We start from the raw sequence: 26,357 nt of genomic DNA, 5'->3' as shown, positions 1-26,357 counted from the left end.
GAAGGTTTTTTGAAACCAAGGTCAAATCACTTACCTGAGACCAGGGTTATTCTAGTGGTCATCTTGTTATCTCTTTTGTAGTTAAGAGAAATGGCATTTGGGGAGAGCCAGGCCTCAAAAATGTTGTTGTAACCTCTGCTTTATCTTGGGTCTGTTGATGCTTTGCTCTTGTTTATACTTGGAAGGACATTTCTTAATGATTCTTTAATAATTATGTGTTATGTGCAATTGATAATTAAATGTAACTGTAGCAGACTGCTCATAAATATTTCTTGAATTTTGTTCTCCTGGGGCAAAAGTAACATTGATTCAGTCAGCTTTGTTATGCTTACTTTTCAGTGCCATTAAGAGGCACAAGTATGTAAACAAAGTGACCTTATTTGAAAGATTTTTAAAGCAAATGAATTTAGACAAATAAAGAAATTTGAGGATTTGATTATATAGCCAAATGGTGAACTGTGTTTCATTGCAGAATTCTACCTGGAGCTTCACTTTACTGCATTGCCATTGCCATCCATAATCAGCAGCCGAGGTGACATGCTCTCCTAGTTAGAATTAGTTCTTTTTTTTTTTTTTTTTTTAAGATTTTATTTATTTATTTGACACAGAGGGAGGAGAGGGAGAGAGAGAGAGAGCATAAGCAAGCCAAGTGGCAGGCAGAGGAAGAGACAGAAGTAGGCTCCCCACAGAGGAGGGGGAGCCCAATGTGGGACTTGATCCCAGGACCCTGGGATCATGACCTGAGCTGAAGGTGTAGATGCTTAACCAACTGGGCCACCCAGGACCTAGGCACCCTAAAATTAGTGTCTTGAAGTACTCAATCCACAGTTACTGAGAGCCTGCTGTGCGCCACCACTAGGTGCTGGGAAAGATAATGAGAACATTCGTGTGATTCCTGCTCAGTCTCAGGGGAGGCAGGCTGGTAAATGGGTACTTTCTATACCATGTGAGAAATGCAATAAATGAACCAAAATCAACTTACCACCTGCTGGGTCCAGAAAAATGGACTCCACAAGATTAGTTAGGCTGACACGGACATGTACCATGGGCCAGTACTTCATCAAGAGTTTGTTGTGCTTGAACTGATTTCATCCTCACAACCCCACATGCTAGTTACTACTATTTTTTACATTTTGCTGCTGAGGAAACTGAGGCATTAGGAGGTAAATAACTTCTCCAAGGTCACACATAGCTAATCAGTGTCAGGAAGAGTATTCAGACCCAGAGTCTGGCTCTGGAGCCTCTTCTTAACCCCAGGAAGAAAGTAGGAGGAGGGATGTGCAAGGGCGAGAAAAGCAGAGAAGGATGCAAGAGACCAGGCCTTGGCTTTCAGCCCTGCCCAGGTGCATGCTTAATTAAGAGCTGGCCTTCTTTTGTGCAGGTGACCACTGAGCTGGCAGAGTTGAGTTTTTCCTGGGCATTGTGGGGTGGAATGGGAGACTTCTGAGCAAATAGTTAGGTCTTTATCCATGGTAGTCTTTTAATGAATCCCAAATTCCCTTTCACTTCACAAGTCTCTACCATACCCAGCTGGTTTTAAGCTTTCCTAAAATGTCTTTAGCTTGTATATTGGAAAAGAATGTCTGTGATCCTGGAAGTTTTTTTGAAATTCTAAAAATCTCTCCTTTGACACCTTCTGTTTCCTCTCTCTGTGAACCCCATACAAAGATGATTTTAAGTATGTGTGGGCGTTGTAAGAAGAACACAGGTCCTAAAATTCATAGAATTGTTCAGGAGCACCTTGGCTTTTAAGTCAGTAAGAATGAAGAAGGAAAACTCTTTATAGCTTGATTAGCTATTATGTGGCACATTTGTTAAAGGATTTGAGGTTTAGCAGCAGGTTGTGTATGTGTGTGGGTGTGGTCACAACTCGAGCCTTCGAGGGAGGGGCAGCAGATGCATGTGCCTGGATTTGTGTGAATGATCATTTCTGCAGGAGAAAATAAATTGTAATAATCTGTGAGCAGGTCTTCTCTTTCGTCTGATTTTGTCTCCCTTAATACCCTGCCATACCCCTTCCAATCACTTGCATTATAGAAGTAGGAATATTTCAATCATGTTTTATTTCCAAATACACTTTTATTTTTTAAAGTTTTTTTAAAAGATTTTGTTTATTTATTTGACAGAGAGAGAGAGAGATCACAAGAAGGTGGAGAGACAGGCAGAGGGAGAAGGAGAAGCAGACTCCCTGCTGAGCAGAGAGCCAGATGCTGGGCTCAATCCCAGGACCCTGAGATCATGACCTGAGCTGAAAGCAGACCCAATAAGCATAAGTGACTGAGCCACTCAGGCGCCCCAAATATCACATACTTTCTAATAGTATCACCATTTGATGGCTGCTGTGGCCTATTCATCTTTGTTATCTTGGCGAGGAATGAGATATCCCCAGCTTTACTACATTGGTGACTCTATAGGGAAGAGTTTTTTCCAGCGTTGTGTTAGGGTTCTTCAGAGAAACAGAACAAATAAGGGTTGTGTGTTTGTATTTAATATAATAAATGTGTTAAAACTATGTATATATAAAGAAGCTATATGTATAAAGATTGTGTGTGTATGTATGTTATATATATGAAATTTTAAAAAAATTTTATTTAAATTCAATTTATTTAACATATAGTGTATTATTAATTTCAGGGGTAGAATTTAGTGATTCATCAGTTATATATAATACCCAGTTCTCATTACATCAGGTGGCCTCCTTAATGCCCATTACCCAATTACCCCATCCCCCACCCAACCCCTCTTGCAACCCTGTTTGTTCCCTATGGTTAAGAGCCTCTTATGGTTTGCCTCCCTCTCTGTTTTTTATATTATTTTATTTTTCCTTCCTTTCCCCTGTGTTCATCTGTTTCTTAAATTGCACATATTGATGATACGGGACATTATGTGATTACGGAGGCTGGGAGACCCCAAGACCTGCAATTGGCAAGCTTGAGACCCAGGAGGGCCAATGGTTTAGTTTCAAATCCAAGTCCAAAGGCCTAAAACCCAGGAGAGCTGATGGTGTAGTCTTAGTCTGGGAGCCTGCAGGCGTGAGATCCATGAAGAGCAGATGTTTCATCTCAAGTGTAAAGCCCAGAAGAGCCAAGTTCCAACTCCAAGCCAGTCAGAGAGGGGGATTCCCCTTCCTTGGGGGGAGGGTCAGTCTTTTGTTCTGTTCAGCCTTTAATTGATTGGATGAGGCCCACTCAAACAGGGAGGGTAGTCTGCTTTACTCAGTCTATCAATTCAAATATTAAACTGATCCCAAAACACCTTTAGAGACTTACCCAGAATAATGTTTCACCAAAGACTCTTTTCTTCACCTTGTCACATGATGAGAAGCTCTGATTCTATGGCAGAGTATAGTTTCCTTTTCCATAAAGCAGCCACATTGTATCGTTGGCTTGTAGCACACTATGGATCTACTCCATTAGCCATATACTTTGTCCTCGTCGTCATCTAGCTTTCCCTGGATTTTATAAGGCAAACTTTTAAAATTTAAAAGATCATCAAGGATTGGTTGGGTTCTGTGTTTCTTTCTGAAATTGAGGAAAGCTGCATGATTAAATGCCTTTGTAGTGTAGTATGTCAACTAGACTGGTTTGAGATGGGGAATTTGATGTTGTGTTTTAAGATATAATGTAGTGTATAATTAAGTATATTATAAATCTATTTACATATAAATTATACTTACTCCTGTATATAATAGAATGTAAATATACTCATAGCACCATTTTTCAGGCCCTTAGTTGCTGCAATCATCCCACTTCCAGTTTTCTTTTTTAAATATTTTATTTATTTATTTGACAGAGAGAGAGATCACAAGTAGGCAGAGAGGCAGTCAGAGAGAGAGAGAGAGAGAGGGAGAAGCAGGCTCCCTACTGAGCAGAGAGCCCGTTGTGGGGCTCGATCCCAGGACCCTGAGATCATGACCTGAGTGGAAGGCAGAGGCTTAACCCACTGAGCCACCCAGGCACCCCCCACTTCACTTTTGATATCCATCTATACTAGAACTGTCCTCTGGGAGTTGGGGATCCTGCCTAGCACCCTAATGGGGACTTTAGTCATCAGATGAGAAAAAAAATGTCATCAGGTTTGTTGCTGTCTCCACATCTTGCTGATGATGGCAGAATAATAATTTGGTGGAAATACTAAATACATTCCACACTCCTTAGAGAAGTTTTGTTTTCATTCACTAATATACCTCTGGCATCTGACACTGAGCTAGAAAATGATTTTTTCTATTGTTTTTCTGTAACTCTAATCCACACAAAATGCTTATCAGGTATGAATGCTTCTGGGAAGGCTTTTTCAGCAATGCAGTATGACATCAGTGTTACTGGCTAGTGGAGCGCTAGCTTCTCAGAGCTGTGGGTATTTGCTACCTAGAACAGCTATAAGGATGCAGCACAATTTCAGTTTTTCAACTTTGAAAATCAAATTGAGAAAAATCAAGTTCAATCATCCCAAGCTATATATTTATGTGTGACATAAAATAGAGTCCCTTATGCAGCCTGGGGCTTTAGTGAATAAAGTTGCAGTCCTTTAGTTGTAGATTCTTGTGTTTTATAAACACAGCAGAAGTGAAACCTCTAATGCAGGCTCGCCTATCCATGTTTGAAAATAAATTTACCAGGCATTAAAATGCCAGTGTTAGGGTTACATAACTAGAGAGTATTTGGAGAGAGAAACATTCTTTGGACTATCAGGAAATTTCTTCCCATACCTAGGTACATTATTTCTTTGATAGCTAGAAAATGTTCAAAATTTTTTCTCTCAACAATACACCTGCAGAATGTGTCTATCAGCCCAGTTGAACTCAGTATGCAATCTGTAGGTGTCAAGGGAAGTAATAAAAGATGTATTGCTACATGCCTCCATCTGTCAGTCTGTGAAATTGCGATACACTTCCTGATGAATTTTTTTGTCTCCTCCTATTTTGATGGGAATGAAAGTTGCCCATCTGAGAGAAGGAAGGCAATGAGCACTTCCAGGGCCTGCTTTTAGCTGCTGCTAAAACTTGGAATCTTCTAGCATGCCCATGTGGACACGAGAATGATGGCTGCTTCCTTTCATCTGAACTTAGAGCTCATTTCAAGGGAGGAGAATGGTGTGGGAGATCTGGATAGCTCTAGGACAAACACATAACATTCACCACCGGGTGTAAGAAGAGAAACAGGACCATTTAGATATTTGACAACAAGGATCCATCACTGAAATTTCCATGAAGACTTGCTACATCTTTCAGCCTCTGTTGAAATGTAAAATAAGCACAGGAACTGTACTCTTCAGGATTCTCGGGATGAATTGTCATGGCCTTTAGTTTCTGTGGGAGGTACCATATAAACTGAGGTTCTTAGAGCTAGTTATTTTTTTCCCGGTAATAGGCAAATTGCTTCAGCGTTCAAACCTCAGTGTTTTTCCCCCACTAAAAAGGGAATAATAATTTCTACCGCTAGGATTATTGAAAGGACTGAATGAGCTAAGTACCTGACACAGAGTTGGTACAAAATCAAATTTTTAGGATATTAACTTCAGTCTGTAGAACTTTTTTTTTTCCTTTAAACTCCTCATCTAGTTTATGCTGCCCTTCTCTGGTCTTGATGAAGTTTGGTTGGAAAGTATGTTAGTAGGAATAGAATCCTATTCCTACTTATTAGTTAAATGGATTCCCACACATACATGTAATATTTCAGAGCCAGCTTACCATTTCCATTGCTGTAAAGCAGTCCTAGCATCTTCAGACTTTATAATAAAGAACCTGATTCTCTGCATTTATGCTTGTATTCTTCTGGGTGTTTAAAGTGCTATTTCAGTGGCTTTTTATAACAAAACCTGTTCCAAAGTAAGTTCATGCTCATTTCACAGATATGATACTTGCCAGGTCACAAAAAAAAAAAAAAAAAAAGGCTTTGAAAAAGCTTTGTTCAAGCTTCTCAAGCTATGTGGTAACACAGCTAGGTCCAGAATGCAGGTTGGCCCTCTGCATTCCATTCTTATTGCCTCCATGCTTTTGGGTAGCTTTCTAGGAATTCTGCTCGCTGTCACTTAGCATAGCTCTGGTAGAGTACCTTGCACCTCCTTTAATGGACATATTGTGGGAGCTGCTCAGTAGTCAGCATTCTACAAGGCCCCACTCAGCAAAGTAAGTGTAGGGGTGACTCTGAATGTTCCAGAGGCAAAAGAGAATATTTGAGGGAGTTGAATAAACTTCTTAGTTGTTCCCAGAAACATTCTGGGATGTAGAAACATTCTATGCCATGAGATCCTGGGAAGCTTTTTAAAATTCTTATTGGCCCCTAGATTTTGAGGTTCTCTGGATTTTCAAGTAAGGTGGAAATCTCACCCCATCCCAGACCATCTAGGTTATGTTTGCTCCAGATTGATGCCCCTTACCTTCCTCTTCCTTTGACAGTCTTAGTTCTTCTAGAAATGATGGAAATTTGCTGGAGATATCTCTGAGAACTTTGGTTGGTTTAGGATTGCTGCAGGTATGGCCTATATGGCATTTAACTGCTCAAGAGTGGTGCCCTTGGTTCTCTTTCTGGACTGTGGAGCTGAGAGTCTGTGAGGTGTAGGCTTTGCCAAATTCCCATTAACTTTTACTCTTTTGGGAAGCCTTTTAATCATGTAAAAGAATATCTGTTATTACTTTTAATTTTATTTAATGTTTTTAAAATTTTTTATTATGTTATGTTGGTCACCATACAGTACATCATTAGTTTTTGATGTGGTGGTTCATGATTCATTTTTTGTGTATAATACCCAGTGCTCCATGCAATATGTGCCCTCCTTAATACCCATCACCAGACTAACCCAAACCCCGCCCTCCCTCCCCTCTAAAATCCTCAGTTTGTTTCTCAGATTTTAGGCTACTCGATTTATTTTTTTATTTTATTTTTTTTAAAGATTTTTTTTTATTTATTAATTTGACAGAGAGAAATCACAAGTAGACAGAGAGGCAGCCAGAGAGAGGGAGAGAGAGAGGGAAGCAGGCTCCCTGCCGAGCAGAGAGCCCGATGCAGGACTCGATCCCAGGACCCTGAGATCATGACCTGAGCCGAAGGCAGCGGCTTAACCCACTGAGCCACCCAGGCGCCCCATAGGCTATTCGATTTAAAGTTTACTTTTCAAAGTCTTCAAATTCAACGGACATATTTATTCATAAATTTAATAATTTTTGCATAAAAAATAAGTGCAAAAGATTATTCCCTTGTAGTGTTTATATATTACATAAATTTGACAGGTCAAATCCTAAGCTTTTTAAATTGAAGTAACCAAATCTCTTTGGAAATCTTAACATGATTATAGATTCAATATATATGGTTCTTTTTTTTTTTAAAATATATATGGTTCTTACAGTTGTAATTTTTTTAAGTATTTAATGTTCATAACTAGTTAATCAGGTATTAGCTTAGTACTTCATATTCTTCTGAATATTTCAAACACCTTCAAGAAACAACACATGAAGAGGTTCAATGTTTATGAAATACACTACTGCACCTTTATAAACATGATTTGTAATGGAGAAATTGTACTTCATTAATTGATGGGTAAATAAATAGAATCTACCCAACTGAGGGGGAATATTACTATATTGGCCAGGAGTTTATTTAGAAGAAATAATCAAAGAACTTCAAGACCATTCAGAGTAAAAGAGTGTGGTTGTGTCTTTGAAGACTAAACGCACAGTTTCTGGTCAAGGGCTCCTAACTGAGGTCAGCTTTCATCTGTCGATCAGCTCTCTAAACAGTGTGCCCTTCACTGAGGCCCTAACTGCTCGTATAGGTTTCATGAACAGTCTCACATTAGTGGGGGTACTTATTACCAGACCCTGCGATTTTATTCACTTGTGTGTAATTCTTATGTGGCTTTTTGCATGAAAGCCTAGGCATGTGAATGAAATGTTGAAGCCCTTGTTTGAGTTGGACTCCCTTTCACTTTTATAAATTGTACGTATCTCACTGACTCCAATTCTTCAGCCATCATATTGACAGTTTCCATTTAGCACTGGTGATCCTCTGAAGAAAAAAGTTTGTCATCACCCTGATATCTCATGTAGGAGATTAACTAGTTGCCCTGAAGGCACAATGTCTGTTACATTTTTCTTCAAATATATACTTTCCTCATTTGACAGTGTTTTTCTCATTTCTCTTTTGGTAATTATCTCAAGGTAATTGGTTTGGGAACTTACTCCCAGGAGACAGGTTCTTGGTATTTCCTTCCCATCCTTTTTTTTTCCCAAGGGGGCTCAAGGTATGTAACATCTCATCTCCAGTCTAACAAAATCAAAATAACTACCTTGAACTTGAGGGCAATGTTATTAATCCAGGACTTCACCATCTCTTCTTGGCATAGAGCTTAAGCCCAAGAGTAGCAGGGGCCATGAACCAAATCTGTTCTACGTTTGGGAATATCCAATTTATATCAGTCATTTTTTAAAAACAATTATTTATTTATTTGTCAGAGAGAGAGAAAGAGAGAGCGCACAAGCAGGGGGTGTGGCAGACAAAGGGAGAAGCAGGCTCCCTACTGAACAAGGAGCCCCATACAAGACTCGATCCCAGGACCCTGGGATCATGACCTGAGCCAAAGGCACATGCTTAACTGACTGAGCCACCCAGGAGTCCCTATTAACATTCATTCTTTTTTAACTACTTATTCAGCGCTGTGGTAGGCACCACGGGACGATTCAAAGATGTATAAACATAGATGTAGAAGTGATCCTGTGTCTTCTGGAGGTAAAATAAAATACCAAAGTGGGTCTGAAATACTGAAGAAAAAAGCTGTTCCCAGAAACATTCTATTCCGTGGGATTCTGGGAAGCTGCTCAATTTTCAAGTCAGGTGGCTGTGCAGACATTATAATGGTAGAGACCAGGTTGATGGAGATACCACTTATCAGTAAGTCCACTTCAGCTTTGGGAGTTTGTTATATATTTTACACTTTTTCTCCTAGTCTAAATAATTTTTCATTGTATGAGTATAATTTATTTTTTTTATCCATTTGCTGGTTGATGGACATTGGATAATTTTGAGTTTGGAGCTATTATGAATAATGCTGCTATGAACATTTGCTTTCAAGTCTTTGTGTAGATGTGTGTTTTCATTTCTCTGTGATAAATATTTAGGAGTGAGAATATTGAGTTAATAGTAAGTATATGTTCAGCTTTTAAGAACCTGCCAAACTATTTTCCAAAGTGGCTGTGCAGTTTTATATTCCTACCAGCAAATATGTGAATTTACGGTTTCTCTTCATCCTTACCAAAGCCTGGTATTGTCAGTCTTTTGGATAATAACTCTTCTAGCGGGTGTGTAGTAGGATTTCAGTGTGATTTTAGTTTGTATTTCCTTGATGGCTAATACTTTTGAGCATCATTTTAAGTGCTTATTTGGCATTCAGACATCATCTTTGTTGAAAGGCCTATTCAAATATTTTACTTATATTTTTTACTGCATTGTAAGTCTTTTTAAAAATATTCTATATATAAATCTTTTGTCAGAAAGGATTTACAAATATTTTCTCCCAGTTTGTGTCTTAGCTTTACTTTCTTACTAGTGTCTGCAGAGCCAAAGTTTTAAATTTTGATAAAACCCAGTTTAACTTCAATTTGTTCTTTACGGATTATGCTTTTGGTGTCATGTCTTAAGAACTCTTTGGCTAACTTAAGGTCATAAAGATTTTCTTTTAGGCTTTCTTCTAGAAATTTTATAGTTTCAGGTTTTACATTTAGAACTATGATCCATTTTGAGCTAATTTATTATTCTAAGCCATACCATAGATAATTAGTATGTTATTTTAAAAATCGATAGTGTTAAGAATTGTTTTTAAATTTGAGTCACTTTTGTATTGTAACTTTCATGTCCTTTCCAAGTAAAGAATATTCAGTCCTTATGGCGGGGCTGTGCTCTAGTAGTAGTCCTTGCAAAAACTCAAGCCTTTAGTGTTTGGGCTTTCATATATGATTTCTTTGAAGAAGAAAGTCTATAGCCATGAAAAAAAATTGAAACCACTGGTTCAGATGAAGTAAATTTTATGTACTATGAAAAGAGGTCTGAGACCCATGGTGTTAATGCAGCGGCTGTTAATCTGTGTCTACCAGAGAGCATGACTAATGGGAGCTATCTCTAGTGGCCTTAACAGGCTCCCCCATGAATATTCAGCTCCAAACTGTGAATATTAGTGACATCATTTCTAAATCTTAAAGTAGGGCTGAATCAACTTCCATTTAATAGAAAATATAAACATAATGAAAATTCTTAATTTCTTTTGATAAATTTGTGGACAGTTGACATTGTTGCTTCACATCATAGTATCAGAATGTCACCATTCATTATTGACCCTCTATTCCCCTTTAAATAAAAATGGCACACTAGCTATTTATGATTAGAGGTTTCAAAGTTTAAAATCTTTCCTCGCTCAAACTTTATTTTGATCTCAAACCTTGATACTGACCCTGAGTGTGGTATGATCATGCATGTTTTATATGCCTTAAATTTTCTGGAATTGACCCTTCCTGTAGCACAGTTGTAAGCACAACATTCTGCAATTTCTGAAATATATAGTGAACACAGCTTCCTGAGGCAAATAGTCAACAGGGAGATTCCTATTTATAAGCCCCTTTACATTATCTTTCATCTTTAGCCAACCCCCGGTGCTAACACACTAGGACCTAGCACATAAATTGGTGTCACATCCCAGAAGATATTGAGCTCATATATCACCAGAGCTTATGTTCCTATTTGACCATGGGGTTTAAATTCTTTGGTAATAAACTTAGATTATGTTTGATAATAAGTCAATATTTATCTAGAAGTCAGTACTATCTATTTATTGGTGAACTGACACTGCCTCATTTTATTATTTCCTTTTCATACCTTAGTTGAAAGAGGTTAGCCAAGTTTCATGAGTGAGAGAGGATGAGTAATAAATCTTGCCTTCTATTTTACTAACCAAATGATATGTTGAGATTAGAGTCTGTGGTTAAAAGGAGAGCAAGAATGAGGTAAGGAGAGAGAATAGAGTGTGTTTTTCCTTCAGTTTCCCTCAGTCTCTAACCTCAGTTAGAGAATGTTCTCCACTGAGAAGTGAGTGGAGAACTTGGAAGCTGTAACCTGCCATAATATTTGTTGGTTACATGTGTTTCTGCAGATCAGCTGCCTTGCGCCATCTGATTTTTTGGCTTCTGTAAGATAGAGGATATTATGTTTGCAAGTCTTCTGTGGTTTAGATGTTTTATCCAATACCATTAAACATAAAGAATGTTTCGCTCCTTCTGAATGTTATAATAGCATAATGTGCTGAATAATATTTTGTACATGGTTTTTCAGATGCAAGCAGGGTTTTCCAACAGTACTTAATGCTGATGTGATTGGTGCCTGAAAAAGATGCCTTCTGCAGATTGATGGTGAACAACTCAGTTAAAGGGAAGGAGGGTTGTAATTATGCATATTTCCAGTTAGATAGTTATAATGATATATTTATAGACTACTGTTTTTAAAGCATGCTTATATTTACCCTTTTTAGCCTTTAATTTAAAATGATCTGAACAAATAATAATAATAATAATAATAATAATAATAATAATCTGACCTAATGATTCCTTTGTTTGTGATACCCTCTTTTTGGTGGGGAGTAAAAGATTTAATCTTCTAAAACAGTTTCCTTGATTTATGCCATAGGTAGTGCCTAGCACAAAACAAGTAAACAAGTCAGGCTGTGATGGTTGCATTATCCTCAGCCAGTATCTGCAGCCTGGTTGAAAGAGGGACTGTAAGAGAGCAGTTGAAAGAAAGTAAACGTGAGCACCATTGACAGTGAGATTCTGAAATGAGATAAGACCTATCCTGTGGAGATTATCATGTAACAAGCCTTATACAAGGCTACTAATAGTGGGCTTTATAACTTGGCTTCTTCTTACTAGGTACTTTATTCCCTTCCTGGGCAAGGAATTCTTATTTGTATATGAAATTGAACATTCCATTTAATTTTAAAATTTATTTTAATATTAGTAATCCACCCCCTTTTTAAAATTTGTACTGAAACTCTATCCCTTGTCATTAGTTATGTTTCTATGGAATTTTGTTTCATGTTATGCTTTGTTTTTGTCTTTTTCTAAAGTTGAAAGAGCAAATATCTAACCAATGTCTACAGGCGGGTTCCCTCCAGGGGAAGTCTAATGAGGATGGGGAAACAGTTGTGTTGGTTCTCAAGTCCCTTTTCTTGTCTAGGCATGAGGGGCTTATTTGGATGTGGAAGGCTGATGCTTCCCCAGGAGGCCCTTCTTGTAGAGGAGAAACTGCTGCAGGGCCAGGGCTTTGATTAGCCACATCTGGATAACTGCATAGGTGCATTATGGATTCCCTAGTCAAGGGGTATCTTACTCTTCAGTAAGTGGTAGCCTTACCATAAAAATGTATTTATAGTCAGCTCCCATTACATTCCAGCCATTGTGCTGGGCCCAGAAAACTATGATGATGGTAAGAAATAATACTGAAATGGTTTTTGCTCTTATCAAATTACCATGAACAGGGAAAGAGTAACATACAGCAGTCACACTAATAAAAATGTAGTTGAAATTGAAATGAGTTGATAGGAATATAATCCTATAAGAACATGTAACCAAAAATGCCTCATATAGATGAGCAATCAATAAGTAGACAAAGGACAGAGGTAGAGTATCCCAAACAAAGCATGCACAAAAGCTGTCAAAGGAAGGAGGATGGTCTGCTCAAGTTGCTGAAAGAGGTAAATGATGAGCCCAGAGAAGGAGGAAAGCACCAGACTAGGTTAGGTTTTGAAAAGTATGTTATAGGGTTGGGTCTTTATTCTAAGAGTGGGGAGAAGCCATTGATGCTTTTTTTTTTTTTTTTTTTAATTTTTTTTTAGGATTTTATTTATTTATCAGAGAGAGAGCGGAGAGAGCGAGCACAGGCAGACAGAATGGCAGGCAGAGGCAGAGGGAGAAGCAGGCTCCCTGTTGAGCAAGGAGCCCGATGTGGGACTCGATCCCAGGACGCTGGGATCATGACCTGAGCCGAAGGCAGCTGCTTAACCAACTGAGCCACCCAGGCGTCCCGCCATTGATGCTTTTAAGCAGAATTCAACATGCAGAAATTTGTTATGAAGTATTTTCTTTGGCTTGAGGAGAGAAGATGAATTGGAGAGTGGGACACAGTAGATTCTGGGAAGCCAGTTAGGAGAACATTTCAGTGGATCAGGGGAGAAATGTTGCAGCGTGGACTAAGGAGCAGTGGAAGAACTGCAAAAGGACTCAAAGGTGACCTGATACTGGGACTGAGGAAGAAAAAAGTCAGAGGTGATCCCCAGGGTTCTGACTTGCTTAGCCAAATGGAAGGTCACATCCATCAATGAAGGAATGTTAGAAGAAGCCCAGGTTTTAGGGCGAAGATTATGAGTTCAAACCTGGCCATAATTGGAGTTTCTTCCCTTCTTCCTTGCTTTTCCCATGTCGAAGAGTTACTGCATTTAGTGTCATCCCAAGACCCCTGGTGTGCAAAGCCTAGGTTTGGTTTTGTTGTTGTTGTTGTTTGGTTTTTGTTTGCTTCAGAATTGAAGGGATGCTGAATGAATGTGAGAACACAATGTGAGAACGGACATATTTCAGAAACGTCATGGTCTGGCATGTTACATTCTGTAACACACACATACACACAAACACACAATTACCTCTCTCTCACCCATTTGATAAGACAGTGAATGTTTGCCCAAGTAATTCTTCAACATGACAACACCAAAATTGATGAGCCATGTTTACCCTTTATGGAACTTCCATCTTGACACACAAACATTTAAATTGAGCATAACTGTGCATAAATAGACTTTGGCCTCACCGTACAGTGCATCCTAACTTCTTTTAATCCATAGCTGTCTTCAGCACTCATTTACCTGATTTTGCTTCCCCAACCCCTGTTTTCTGTGCATGTAGCCTGGGTGATTCCTTCCCACTCTGGAACTTTTAGTTCCCTTTGCCTTCAGTGCCTGTGCCTCTTTTCCCCAGAGCTTCCACGTTATGAACCAGGGTAAGGGTGATGCATCTGCTGTGTGCCCTGAGAAGAGCTCTCATTTACAAAGGAGATGGATGGTGTGGCCTTCCAGAATCTTGAATATCCCTCGTTTTGGAAATTCATTTACCTTGCTTTAAGGGCAAAGGATCAGTGATTTACGTTTATAGAAAAAAAAATGTGTTTGGTTGGCAGTAGTAAGAATTAGCAGCTAACATTTAACAATCACATATGCACAGTGTTTTGTATTATGTACCCATGACTGACATTCAAGAAATACAGAAGGCTATGAAAAGAAAAGTACAAGTCCCTGCAGTACCCCACATCTGGATACAGTCCCACTTGCTGCTTTGTATATCCTAGGATTTAAAAAAATGAAGATGCAAGGTTTATAAGTGCGTATGTCTATGCAGATTTTTGTTTGCGTGTACTAGGCACAGTTTGACTCGCTAAAGCCAGGAGTTGGCATCCCATGTACTATTAACATTATTGCTAATTCATTATTAGTGATGGGATATTAAAACCATTTCCTAGAAAGCCATCCCCTTTTCTCTTCCTCTACTTCCAAATATATACTTTTTCCACCGTATCATTTCTGGGGTTTTACCCACACCTATTCCCCTCTTAGTTTAACCTATAAAAGCTGGGCTCAGCTGTTCTGGTGGCGGCATCATATCCACTGACCCCCTCTTTAAGATGTCCATATACCCTGTTGTCCTCCTCCCTTTGGCATATTCTTGGTTCACAGTTGCCAGTACTTACAGATCTACATCAACTCAAAACTGTGGCTACATGTTTCAAGGAAAGTAATGAGGATGCTAACAAAACTTCATGTGTTTTTTTGGGGGGAGATTGAAAAAAGACCTATCATAATTGAAATATTAATTGACTGATGACTCAGTGTTCATTAAGCAAGTCAGATGTTTCAAGAATCAGACTTCAAATAAAGATTAATAACCAACATGAAGAGAACAAAGAGGTTCCCATTTCAAAGGTTTGTGTTAACAGAAAGAGGACACAACAGAATCCTTGATGGAATGCTGAACCAAGCATTCCAGGCTTGAGTGTGATCAGTCCAGATAAATTCACTGCCCTTCTCTAATGTATTTTTAAGTCTTTGGATTAAAAGCTCTTGTTTGGATAAATCTGACAGTAGTGTGTTATCTACATATCATTTTCATTCTTGTTGGGAGCATAATAAAAGCAAAATTCTCCCTAATTTCACATTAAGATTTTTTTTTAAAGATTTTATTTATTTATTTGACAGAGAGAGATCACAAGTAGACAAAGAGGCAGGCAGAGAGAGAGAGGGAAGCAGGCTCCCTGCCGAGCAGAGGACCCGATCCCAGGACCCCGAGATCATGACCCGAGCCGAAGGCAGCGGCTTAACCCACTGAGCCACCCAGGTGCCCACATTAAGATTATTTTGATTTGATAGTCTTTTTGACATCACAAGAATGATTTGGGGAGTTTCCGGAATTTCTGACTTCTCTTTAAGGGCAAATAGTGTTGAGTAAATATATTGATTCATTATCCTCTCCTCAACCATCTATTTATCTGCCTGCCATTTGTGGCAGACTAGTCTCAGCAGAAATAGGTTGGTAGTAATTACACACGTCCTATTCTTTATAAGACAGTCTGTTATGAACATGATTGTTTAAGTTTATGCATTTGCATTAAATCTGAAAAGAAGGACATGTGAAATTAACAGATAGAAGAAGTGACTTACATGTAGATCGGGGTTGCTCACATTTTATTGCTATGCTCAGGCACATTTGCAACCTTGAGGAAATTCTGAATTACTTCATTGCTACATACATATGCTTCAGGACTTGTCTGCTTCTGAACTTAATATAATATGGGCTGACATTTTTTTTTGACAAATCCTGTTCTCACAAATCCTTTCATTTGCCTTCACCCCTTCCTATTTCTCCTGTTTAAACCTGTATGTGGAATCCTTTCTCCAGATGTTGCTCATTTCCTCAAAATCTTGCACTGCTAGGCTGTAAAATGCAAAATTAAATTAAATGATAGCCATCTCTTGGTGAGTTGCGACTCTATGCAAGTCGTTTCACTGTTCCGTCTTTCTCTTTAAAATGGGGACATTGTCCTAGGGGGATCTCTTATACCTCTTCTGACTCTGGCAGGGGAAAAAGCAAATGGGTTATCCTGACTCATGTCTGACTATAAGTGTCAGAATGTGACCCTGGCATCTATGTCCACTCTTTGGCACTCAGAGTCCCCATTCCGAATCCCAGGCCTTGATGACCACGTAAGGGGTTGTTGTGAAGGAGCACATGCTGGGCCTGGTTGGCAGAAGCTGAGAGCTGGAAGGTGGTGTTTGATCTGGGTACACAGCCACACACTGCAACATGGCATGACATTTATAAACTGCTACGTCATTTGGTGACTAGAGGACCAAGCTAATCTTGGGTTTCAACCCAGGAGTAATTAATCCTTGACATATTTTTACACACCATGATGTCTTTCTGCAGTTGTACATTATACCACGAAGCTTTGTAAAAGCCATTTCCGCGGCAATAGGCTCTCCACACACCTGTCTGTCTCATCATTTCTAGGCTTTTTGCTTCATCACCCGGCAAGTTACACAGCTGGTTAGGTTAAAACAGAGCTCCTTGTGTGCCCCTCAGAGAACGAGGTTGTGCTTTGTGAATAGCTTTCCTTGGGGTATTGATCCAGAAAGATGCTCGGTCTCTGTGACCATGGAAGAAGCCGATGTTGTAAAGAGCTGAAGGAGCACGGCCACCTAGTGACTGAAGTCAGTTCAAGAGAGGAAATAACTGACCGACTGTGCCTGATTCTTATTCCTATTCTTTGCATACTCCATTCCCGGTACTTTGGTAAAGGAGGACTGGCACAGGAGAAGAGTTTGAGAAATTTAGGAACTTTAACCCTAATCCACTGTAACTTCAGTGAGGCTTGGACAGGATGCTCAGTGAGAGAATCTTAGCCAGGGGGTCTCTTGTCTAAAAGCTCTGGTAACCATTGGCACAGTTCAGGGCCTCTACATATGTAAGATAGGCTAAGCGGTAAGTCCCCTCCCGCCACAGCCTTTAAACCACCCCTGACTTTCCTCTGTGACTCCCTCAAATTCCCACCCACTGCAGAAGTCTCCTGTATCATAGCTGTGGTGAGTGATCCTCAAGTCCATTGTTGAGGATTGAGTCATTCAGTCCTCAAGTCCATGGTTGAGTCACTTGTCACTGAACGTGACAGGGAGTTCACTACGAAACTGTTGCTGTAATTATTAGGAGGCATTGGCTTCTTTTCGTGGAGCCTAAATGTTGCCTCTGAACCACCCAAAGAACCAGTCTTGTTCTTGACCTCTAGAACAAAACTGAATAAGCCCCTACTCACAGCCCTTCACGTTTGTGAAGACACAGCCTCCTCCTGAATCTTCTCAAATCCAAACAAAATTCTCCTCCTACCTCACCTATTTGCTGTGGGAAGGAATGAATGATCTAATGAGAAAGTGGTTTTCAGAGTGCTCTTCCTTCAAGACACCCCTGAATATGAAATTTTTTTGGACAGTGTCCTACTCTTAGATGTGAGAACACTGTGCCTTAAAGCCAATCTGACCATGCAAGCATGACAACTCCTTGTTCTTTCATCTAGCCATTGAACACTTACCAATGCAGCTAGGAGGAAGATTAAGTGAATTACTTATGCAACTATTAAAAATCATGATTTCATGGAACACTGCATCAAAAACTAATGATGTACTGTATGGTGGCTAACATAATAAAAAAAGATCATGTTTTCAAAGGATATTTAATGGTACAATATAATAAATGGAAAAATTGGTGTATATAATATGATCCCAATTATTTATAAAAGTATAAATGTACAAAAGGAAAAATCCTCGAATGAAATGCATTGAAATGTTACTGATTATTTCTAGAGAATGTAATCATAGGTGATTATGATTTTCAGTTTTATCACCTTCTTATAGTTTCCATATGAGCATGTTTTATTTTTATAATAAAATTATTTTTTAAAAAGATCTGAACCATTCTAAGAACTCTTTATTTTGTGACTCATTTTCTCTGGTTTTCTCTATCTGGATCCTTTCAGATTCTTGTGTCAAGTTTTCATTTTAGTTCTCTTATCTCTTGAGGCATCCTGAAGCTCTCTGGAATATGATAACCACGTAGTGTGCTAATAATCATTCTGTTAAAGTACTTTGCACTGTAATTCTTATGACAGAGGAGTTCTCACACTTACCTTTTTTATTTTTATTTTTTATTTCAATGTCTGTATCTTACACTAACAAGTTGCATGAAATAGCCACATCTGTTTTTCTTAGAATATAAGAAATGCTTGAAATTAGGTGTTGAGTGAATGACTGCCCCACTTGTCCACTTACTGGCCTGGTTATCTGGGGCACATAATTGTGCTTCTTACCTAGATGGGAGATGACATCTGCTTACTGACTCTTGGATCCTTAGTTAGGATAACCTTGTCTGATCATCTTTTGTAGTAGGTTCTTGGCTTCTTAGTGCGTCCTCTCCTCAGAATTTTAAATCTTAAGGTTCATCTGCTCCCAAGGTGTTCTGTCCTCTTGCTATCATCCTCCAGATGTTCCTCATTGATATGAATTAAATCCAGTCATAGTCACTTGAAAGTCACCAGCTGCCAGTTACTTGTGCTGTGCCTTTCTCTTTCCCTCTCCTCTCCATTTAAATATATTTTAGTTTTAATTCTCCCAACACTTCTTTAAGGTCATGTTATTATATGATTGATGGGAAACCAGTGCATCAAGAGTAGTGTGGGTCCCGTCACTTCTTTGACCCCAGGCATGTGACCCCAGACCTTGGAAGCTGTGCTCTGTGCCACGTCAGTTGCTTTGAGAAGTAGAATGTACACTGTGGAGCAGAATGCGAATCCACAGAGGCCAGTGCTGGCCAGGCACTGCTCTTCTGACTGCAAAGCCCCTATTAGGCAATGTGAGCACAGGGAAGTCTTCCTGTCCCATAATGCTTACCCCTATCTTTCCTTTCCTCCTCTTTTTCCAGCTTTTGGAACTGATATTTATTTTTATATTTTTTAGAAGATTTTATTTATTTATTTGACAGAGAGATTATAAATAGGCAGAGCAGCAGGCAGAGAGTGAAGGGGAAGCAGGCTCCCTGCTGAGCAGAGAGCCCCATGCAGGGCTTGATCTCAGGACCCTGAGATCATGACCTGAGCTGAAGTCAGAGACTTACCCCCCTGAGCCACCCAGGTGCCCCAAGAACTGATATTTATTTTTAGAAACCATGACCGTGAAATTCACCTCAAGACTGTCTTTCTGTTTTGCAGCATAAATTTTTATTGACATAATAAAATATTTTGTTCCCTTCATGTTTCTTAGCCTTTGCCACAACTATAAAAAGGGAGAAAAGATCTGCCCTATAGATGGCAATGTTTTCTCCTTATTTGAGTATGAAGAGTTCCATTCCTGGTGTGCTTATGCCTTAGTGTCTGCAGGAAAAACAGGATGAAGATGCAGTCAGTGCAGAATGGTGTTGGCTGTACCTCCATGGTGGCAAGAACTTGATGTGTAGAGACAGCTATGCAAGCCTGGGCAAGGGAGTTGACACCAGTTACGTTAACCCTAACATGGAGGTAATACTAAATACCAGGACTATTGTTGAAAAAAAAAACTTTTTAAAAGATTTTATTTATTTATTTGACAGAGTGAGAGATCACAAGTAGGCAGAGAGACAGGCGGGGGCAGGGGGTGGGGGAAGCAGGCTCCCCACTGAACAGAGATTCCCAATGGGGGACTGGATCCCAGGACCCTGAGATCATGACCTGAGCTGAAGGCAGAGGCTTAACCCGCTGAGCCACCCAGGCACCCCAAAATTGTTGAAATACAATGTATAAAGCAGTTAGTATAGTGTCTAGCACATAATAAACACTCAAGTAGTGATGTGACTGTGTTTCTGGTTGTTACTGGTGGTGGCGGTGGCTAGTAATTTTCAGTTAACCCATTAGTTAGAAGTCCCTAAGCATAAGATTCCCAGTAACATGTTCAAATGATATATACTCCAAAACTTTATTGAAAGAAGATCTAAGAAGTACTAAAAAGCTTGAAACATGCAGATTCCCTTTTGGGGAATTGTTTCTTTTGGGGAATTGTTTCTGGGCTTATTTCATACATCTTATTTCACCCACTTATTTCACCCATCCCCCACCCACCTCCCTTCTGGTCACCACCTGTTTGTTCTCTATAGTTAAGAGTCTGTTATGATTTCCCGTTTGGGTTCCTGGTGTGATGGGGCGTTGGCCCTGCAATAGTTGGTGATGTCCTTCCAGAACAATCTCTAGAGGTAGAGAAAGGGGTCAGGGCTACAGCTCCGTCCTCCTGACTTGGCCACCCCACTCAGCATATTCACTGGGATTGCTTCACCAACTGTGGGTGCCCCAATAAAATCAGGCTGCTAGTGCCCAAGCCTCCAACAGTGATCCCCAAAAGCGCTGCTGGAGCTACCAGCTTGCTGCTCTGTCTGACATGTCTTTAAGGATTACATAGCTGCTCTTACCACAGCTTACAAAGTGTTCATATTTGCCTAGCCAAGTGAGTGCAGGAGAGTCCTGAATCAGGGCTCTTTGATTAATTGAGTATATGTGGAGGGTGACTTAACTTTGAGGGAAAGACATGGGGAATTTTGGTTAACCACTAGGAGAAAGTCCTTGATACATTTGATGTCACAGAAGGGTGAGTCGTGGACAGAGTTCCCGCATTCCAGCCACCTACCTATTATTATATACGGTACCTCATATTGTAGATATTCATGGGAATATTTGAATGCCCAACTAGACTTGAATTCCTTGAGAGAAAAGACTTCAGAAGGACTCTTTTTGTCTTTGTATTCCCAGGGTAGCGCTCAGAACCAGGCACAGTAAAGAATATATGCCAAAGGGAGGGAGAAAAGGCTGGGAAGGGGGGGGTGGGACTCTCAAAGGTGGGTAGTTGGTAAGTGAATGAGTCTTTCAATTTCATTAATCCTCTCCACTACCAAGAATCCTTGTTAGCATTTCAGAGCCCCGCCATTAACTGCCTCTGTGTCCCTCTCTCATATGCCATTTCTGTTAGGTCAGCCCCTCACTGTCACCTCTGGTTCAAGTTAATGACTTTTCTTATGCTCTATCACTTAAAAGAACTAGAAAGATAATTTTCAAAACAAAATGCCTAACTTGGTATTTTCTGTGACTTTTAAAGCCTTTGCTTGCCAGAATCTCATCTATTTCTAATAGTGTCACTTCTTTTAGAAATATATTATCTGAGGCTTAATGCTGTGGTAACATTTAGAAACATAAGACAACCTCTGTCTCTGGCACCTCAGTATTACTGGGCATGGTATCCACTCTTGGCTTTTAGCAAAAGGATAAGTGTGTGCTAAACTTGGCCCTCAGGAATTCACCAAATATGTGTCAGTGTTGTTGTTTTTTTCTCTCTCTGTGGAGAAGACACTATGTTTTAGAAGACAAGTGTGGTTAAGTGTCAGGGCATTGGCAAAGGGTGACTGCTGGGAAAGAATCTAGCTGTTTGAGGGAATAATGAGGCATTGCCCCAGCTGAACAGAGACAACCAGAGCATCTTGGGGGTGGAGAAGGAGTGTGTGTTTGTGCTTCCTTTACAAAAGAAAAAACTATTAAAAAGGAAAGCTGGACATCAGAATTGGACTTTTCCCAGAATGAGGAGTGTCAGTGTGGAGGCAGGTTGGCTTGAACCCATTATCCCCCAGGCTACAGTGACAGTGTTTTGTAACTGGGACAGAGCACAGATAAGATACCTCAGTGCAGGGATATTTCAGATTTTCTTTCAGGTATGTTAGATATCTCTCACTGTAGAAAAGCTACACGCAAAGGAAGCAGCTTGGAATTAGTTTTTTCTTTATACGTAGAGGTATAGTGTATTCTGGAGATAATCTCAAGCAGTAATGATCAACATGGCCAAGCATCATATTGTTCAGGAGTGCATTTAGCTAGGACCATACCTCAGATTGACTGAATCAGAATTTTCTGTGGTGGTTAGGATTTATTGCACTAGAGAAATGAGTCTGATGTTGAATTTTTCAAAGCTTAATGAAATTAACTTTATAAATAGTTTATGTACCTTTTTATCAACCTATTCCTGTTCTAAAACTCTAAGAATAGAGTCAGTAATTTGGACAAAGATTCATGGAGAAAAGTATATAATAGCATTATAGATGATAGGAGAAAATTGGAATGACCTATATATCTTACAATGGGAGAGTGGTTTAATTAATTGTGAAATAGCCATAATGTTGCATGTATTCACGCAGTAAAATGGAGTTTTAAAAAGATAATTAATAACTGAGAAGATACTCGTAATTATAGGCAATAAATGGCAAATACAAAATCATAAATGTACACGAATGGACAAATATTATAGGATTTCATTTATAATGAGGTACTTAGAAATAGTCAAGTTCATAGAGACAGGAAGTAGAGTGGTAGTTGCCAGGGGCTGGGGGTAGAGGGGAATGGGGAGTTGGTGTTTAATGGATATAGAGTTTTAGTTTGGGATGATGAAACATTTCTGGAGAGGAAGGTGGTGATGGGTTGTACTACATTGTGAATGTACATAAAGCCACCAAAATGTGTACTTAACAGTGATTAAAATAGTAAAATTTATGTTATGTCTATTTTACCACAATAAAAAGGAAGACCTCTTCCCTCCAAATGCTGTGGAAGGAGTGAAGGAGCAGGGCATGAGCTGTAATACTGAGCTCTTCACAAAAGGCAGCCTTGTCTGCCTCTCTGGAGAGCTCAGTTGTGCTCCATGTAAAAGAAAATAAAGTTTGTAGCTGTGAAAAAAATTATGTCATGTATAAGAAGGTCTTTTTAAAAAACACATAGAAGCATAGGTATATTCTACTTCTTTATCCATTCATCAGTAGTCAGTGGACACTTGGGCTGCTTCCATAATTTGGCTAGTGTAAATAATGGTGCTGTAAACATCAGGGTACATACATCCTTTTGAATTAGTGTTTACATATTCTTTGGATAAATCCCCAGTAATGGAATTAGTAGATCATATGGGAATAGTTCTATTTTTAACCTTGGAGGAATCTCCAAAGCCACCGTGGCTGCAGCAGTTTGCACCAACACTATGTGAGAGTTCTTTTTTCTCTATATCCTTGCCAACACTGGTTGTTTCTTGTGTTTTTGATTTTAGCCATTCTGACAGAGTGGTAATAGCATTTACTTCTAGGTGATGAAAATATGGGTTTTTTTTTTTTCTATCTTTTAATATTCTGTAATTTCCCCTACTGAATTTATAGTAGATGCTCAGAACAAATAATTATTAAGAAAAATAATATTAAAATGTTTTCTATCTTTGTTATCTTCACATGAAGGGTAATATTAAATATGACTTCTATATAACAATTAGTCCAGGATTTAACCCTTCCAAATATGGTTCATTCCTTCAAAAGAGTCCCCTTGACAGACTACCATTGATTAAGATACTTGGTGACTCACCTTTTTGGCTTGGGGTGTATTCTTGTGGATATCCCTAAAGAGAGTACATCTTGAGATTGTGGTATTTAATGAAAACTTGGGGACACTCACAAATGACCTAGAGCCAAGACTTGTGATTAGGAAGGTAGTCTATGAATATATTCTTTCTCCTTTTTTTTTTTTTAAGATTTTATTTATTTATTTGACAGACAGAGATTACAAGTAGTCAGAGAGGCAGGCAGAGAGAGAGGAAGGGAAGCAGGCTCCCCGCTGAGCAGGGATCCTGATGCAGGGCTCGATCCCAGCACCCTGAGATCATGACCTGAGCTGAAGGCAGAGGCTTAACCCATTGAGCCACCCAGGCGCCTCATATTCTTTCTCTTTTTGAAAGATGGCTTTCCTCATAAACACTTTGAATGAGGACTGGGTGCTCTGGGAAGCCCTCCACTTTTATATTCCACCATTAAATGAAAGGTGTAATAATCTCTGCTTTGTAAGGAGAGGGATCTGCCATCATAAACAGCAGTTACTTACCATTTAGGGTTGTAAGCAACAAAAAGTGACTGTAACTGGGGTGTCTGTGTGGCTCAGTGGGTTAAAGCCTCTACCCTCGGCTCAGGTCGTGATCCCAGGGTCCTGGGATCAAGCCCCACATTGGGCTCTCTGCTCCGCAGGGAGCCTGCATCCTCCTCTCTCTGCCTACTTGTGATTTCCATCTGTCAAATAAATAAATAAAATCTTTTAAAAAAAAAGTGACTGTAACTGATTGAAGCACTAAAGAAACTTAGTGGAAAGTTATCAGGAAATCCACAGAGTCTCCAGGTATGCCAAAGAACAAGGTCAGAGAACTGACGAAAACAAGGGAGGCTGCTCAGTTGGAACATGGGCAGGACCAGGCCATAGACCCAGTCCAGGAAGGACACAGCTGCTTCCCCTTGTGTGGTCAGCCTGGGCCCTGGGCTCTGCCTTTGGTGCATGGGTGCTGCTGTTACGGCTGCCACTGCTGCACTCTGAGAGTGTTCTCCTCTCTGCTGCTTCTCTGTGTCTCTGGTCACAGGGTTTACATTCTGAGCAGGTGCAGCCGATTGGCCAGCCCCATGCATGTCTGCTGCCAGGGAAGCTGGGTAACAGGGTATCTGGCATTTTCCAGTGTTTATAATGGCCGGCCAGTTCTGCCTCCCACTGAGAATCCGAAGGGGAGATGAGGGTTCAGATGCTGGGCAGCCAAACAAATGATAGATAGCTAGTACAATTAGTACATGGCTATCAGTCAGTCTTGTTAATCCCTGCCAGCGTCCATTAATGAGCAGGTGATTATCCCTCAAAATGCCAGCAGCTGCTGGTATCAGTTTGCTCCCCGTCACTTAAGCACTTTCCCCAAGAGGGAGTGTCAGAAGTTCCAAACTCTATGCCCATTAACCACTGGGAGTTCAAGTACCACATCTTCCTGTGCTACAGCTGGACTGACAGACAGGGTTGCCTGCTCTGTGGTTTACACTTGTTAGGAGTAGAGGTAGGACTCGGTCAGGGGGAACATGGCAAAACGGGCAGCATTCAAGCACAGCCAATTGTAGAGGTCCTTGCAGAGGCCCCAGTAAGAGTTCCAAGAATGTGGTGACTTCAGAATTCCAGTAATCAGCCTGGTGGTCACGCTTTTCTCTGTAGTTGGTGGAGCAAGCATGGGAGTCAGCCCTGACTTTGGCAGCAGTGTGATATGACACTGTGCTCTCGCCTGGGTTGATGACGCATCCCAGTCCTTTTATCAGAGCCCTTTAATCATAGCCAGAAGCCTGCCCTTGACTGTGATTATGATTTCTGTCTTTAATTTTCACATCATCTATTTAGGACTCTAGCTACAGGATTAGCGGCAGCTCCAGACAGCAGTGTCCCTGTGGACAGGGCTCTGGCGGGCTTTAAGGGAGTTCATACATCCCTGGAGGCAGTATGGCAAACAGTAAACAACTATTTATGTCAGGTGAAGCCAAACTGCTTCTGAGGGTCTAGACAGCAACTGGAAAAAATGCATTAATCAAGGTTTTAATGCATATAATTTTCCAGCAAAGGTGTTTACTTGCTCCAGCAGCACACTAAGAACTGCATTAGGAAAGACTTATTTAGCATTTTACATCCTTTACATCCTTTAATAGACCTCAAATACCAGAATGCTTTAAAAAAAAAAAAATCACATGGGTCACATAGAGCTGTGGGGGGAGGGAGGCTAGAATCTTCTTTTTGAATGTGTGCCTCAGTGGTTCGGACCACACTTTAAGGAGATATGCTCTTTGTGCACCGGCCAGGGAGATGTGAGCCAGCTGAAGGCCTTTAAGAGAGGGGGCAGACCATTCACTGGGGCTTTTCACAAACTAAATCACCTCATGATTTTATTTATCAAACTTTATATTTTTAAGAGAAACTTTTAAAAAAATATATGAAATCTTACTCAGATTATTCAGTCAGTAAATCTTATTCAGTCCATAAATCAAATAGAAGTTCTTTCTGGTTGAAGTGATCATGGCGACCAAAGCTCATACTCCACATGGATCTCCCTTCAAGGACCCTGAGGCACTCACACCATACAGATATGGGGTTCAGTGTGACAGGCCTCCAGGTGTGGACAAGATGCCCTCTGTCTCTAACTTAGGGAGCTAGATATTGTTCACTCCTCCAGTGTCTCACATAGATGGTCAGTAAATATATACTAGATTAATGATTGTGAGAATTTAGGAGACTCCTGCTTTGGAGGGACCAGGAAGACCTCAGTAGCAAACCTTTCAGCTTCTTTTCATCAGCCCAGATGCTTCTACTTCCATTCCTATTTGAATGCTTTTTACTCCATGTAGTCATAGAAAGTTTCCG

General features: G+C 40.0%; 1 protein-coding gene across 16 annotated transcripts in view; it reads left to right on the top strand.

Moving 5' to 3' along the window:
• Positions 1-26,357, top strand: part of KDM4C (lysine demethylase 4C) — a 507,226-nt gene that overhangs the window by 433,753 nt on the left and 47,116 nt on the right. For 11 of the 16 annotated variants that reach the window (XR_004277510.1, XR_004277509.1, XM_032308074.1 and 8 more), the window contains one exon: positions 19,488-19,634. The exons of the other annotated variants lie outside the window; for them this stretch is intronic. Coding sequence is in view for 9 of the 11 variants with exons in the window: in XM_032308074.1 (XP_032163965.1) it covers positions 19,488-19,634 (147 nt within the window). In the remaining 2 variants the exon portion in view is untranslated. The remainder of the gene's footprint in view (positions 1-19,487; positions 19,635-26,357) is intronic. 16 annotated transcript variants of the gene reach the window in all.

This window comes from Mustela erminea, chromosome 12, assembly GCF_009829155.1.
Source record: "Mustela erminea isolate mMusErm1 chromosome 12, mMusErm1.Pri, whole genome shotgun sequence".
Taxonomy (NCBI): Eukaryota; Metazoa; Chordata; class Mammalia; order Carnivora; family Mustelidae; genus Mustela; species Mustela erminea.
Note: the sequence above shows the minus strand (reverse complement) of the source record. Positions and strands in the feature narration are given on the sequence as shown.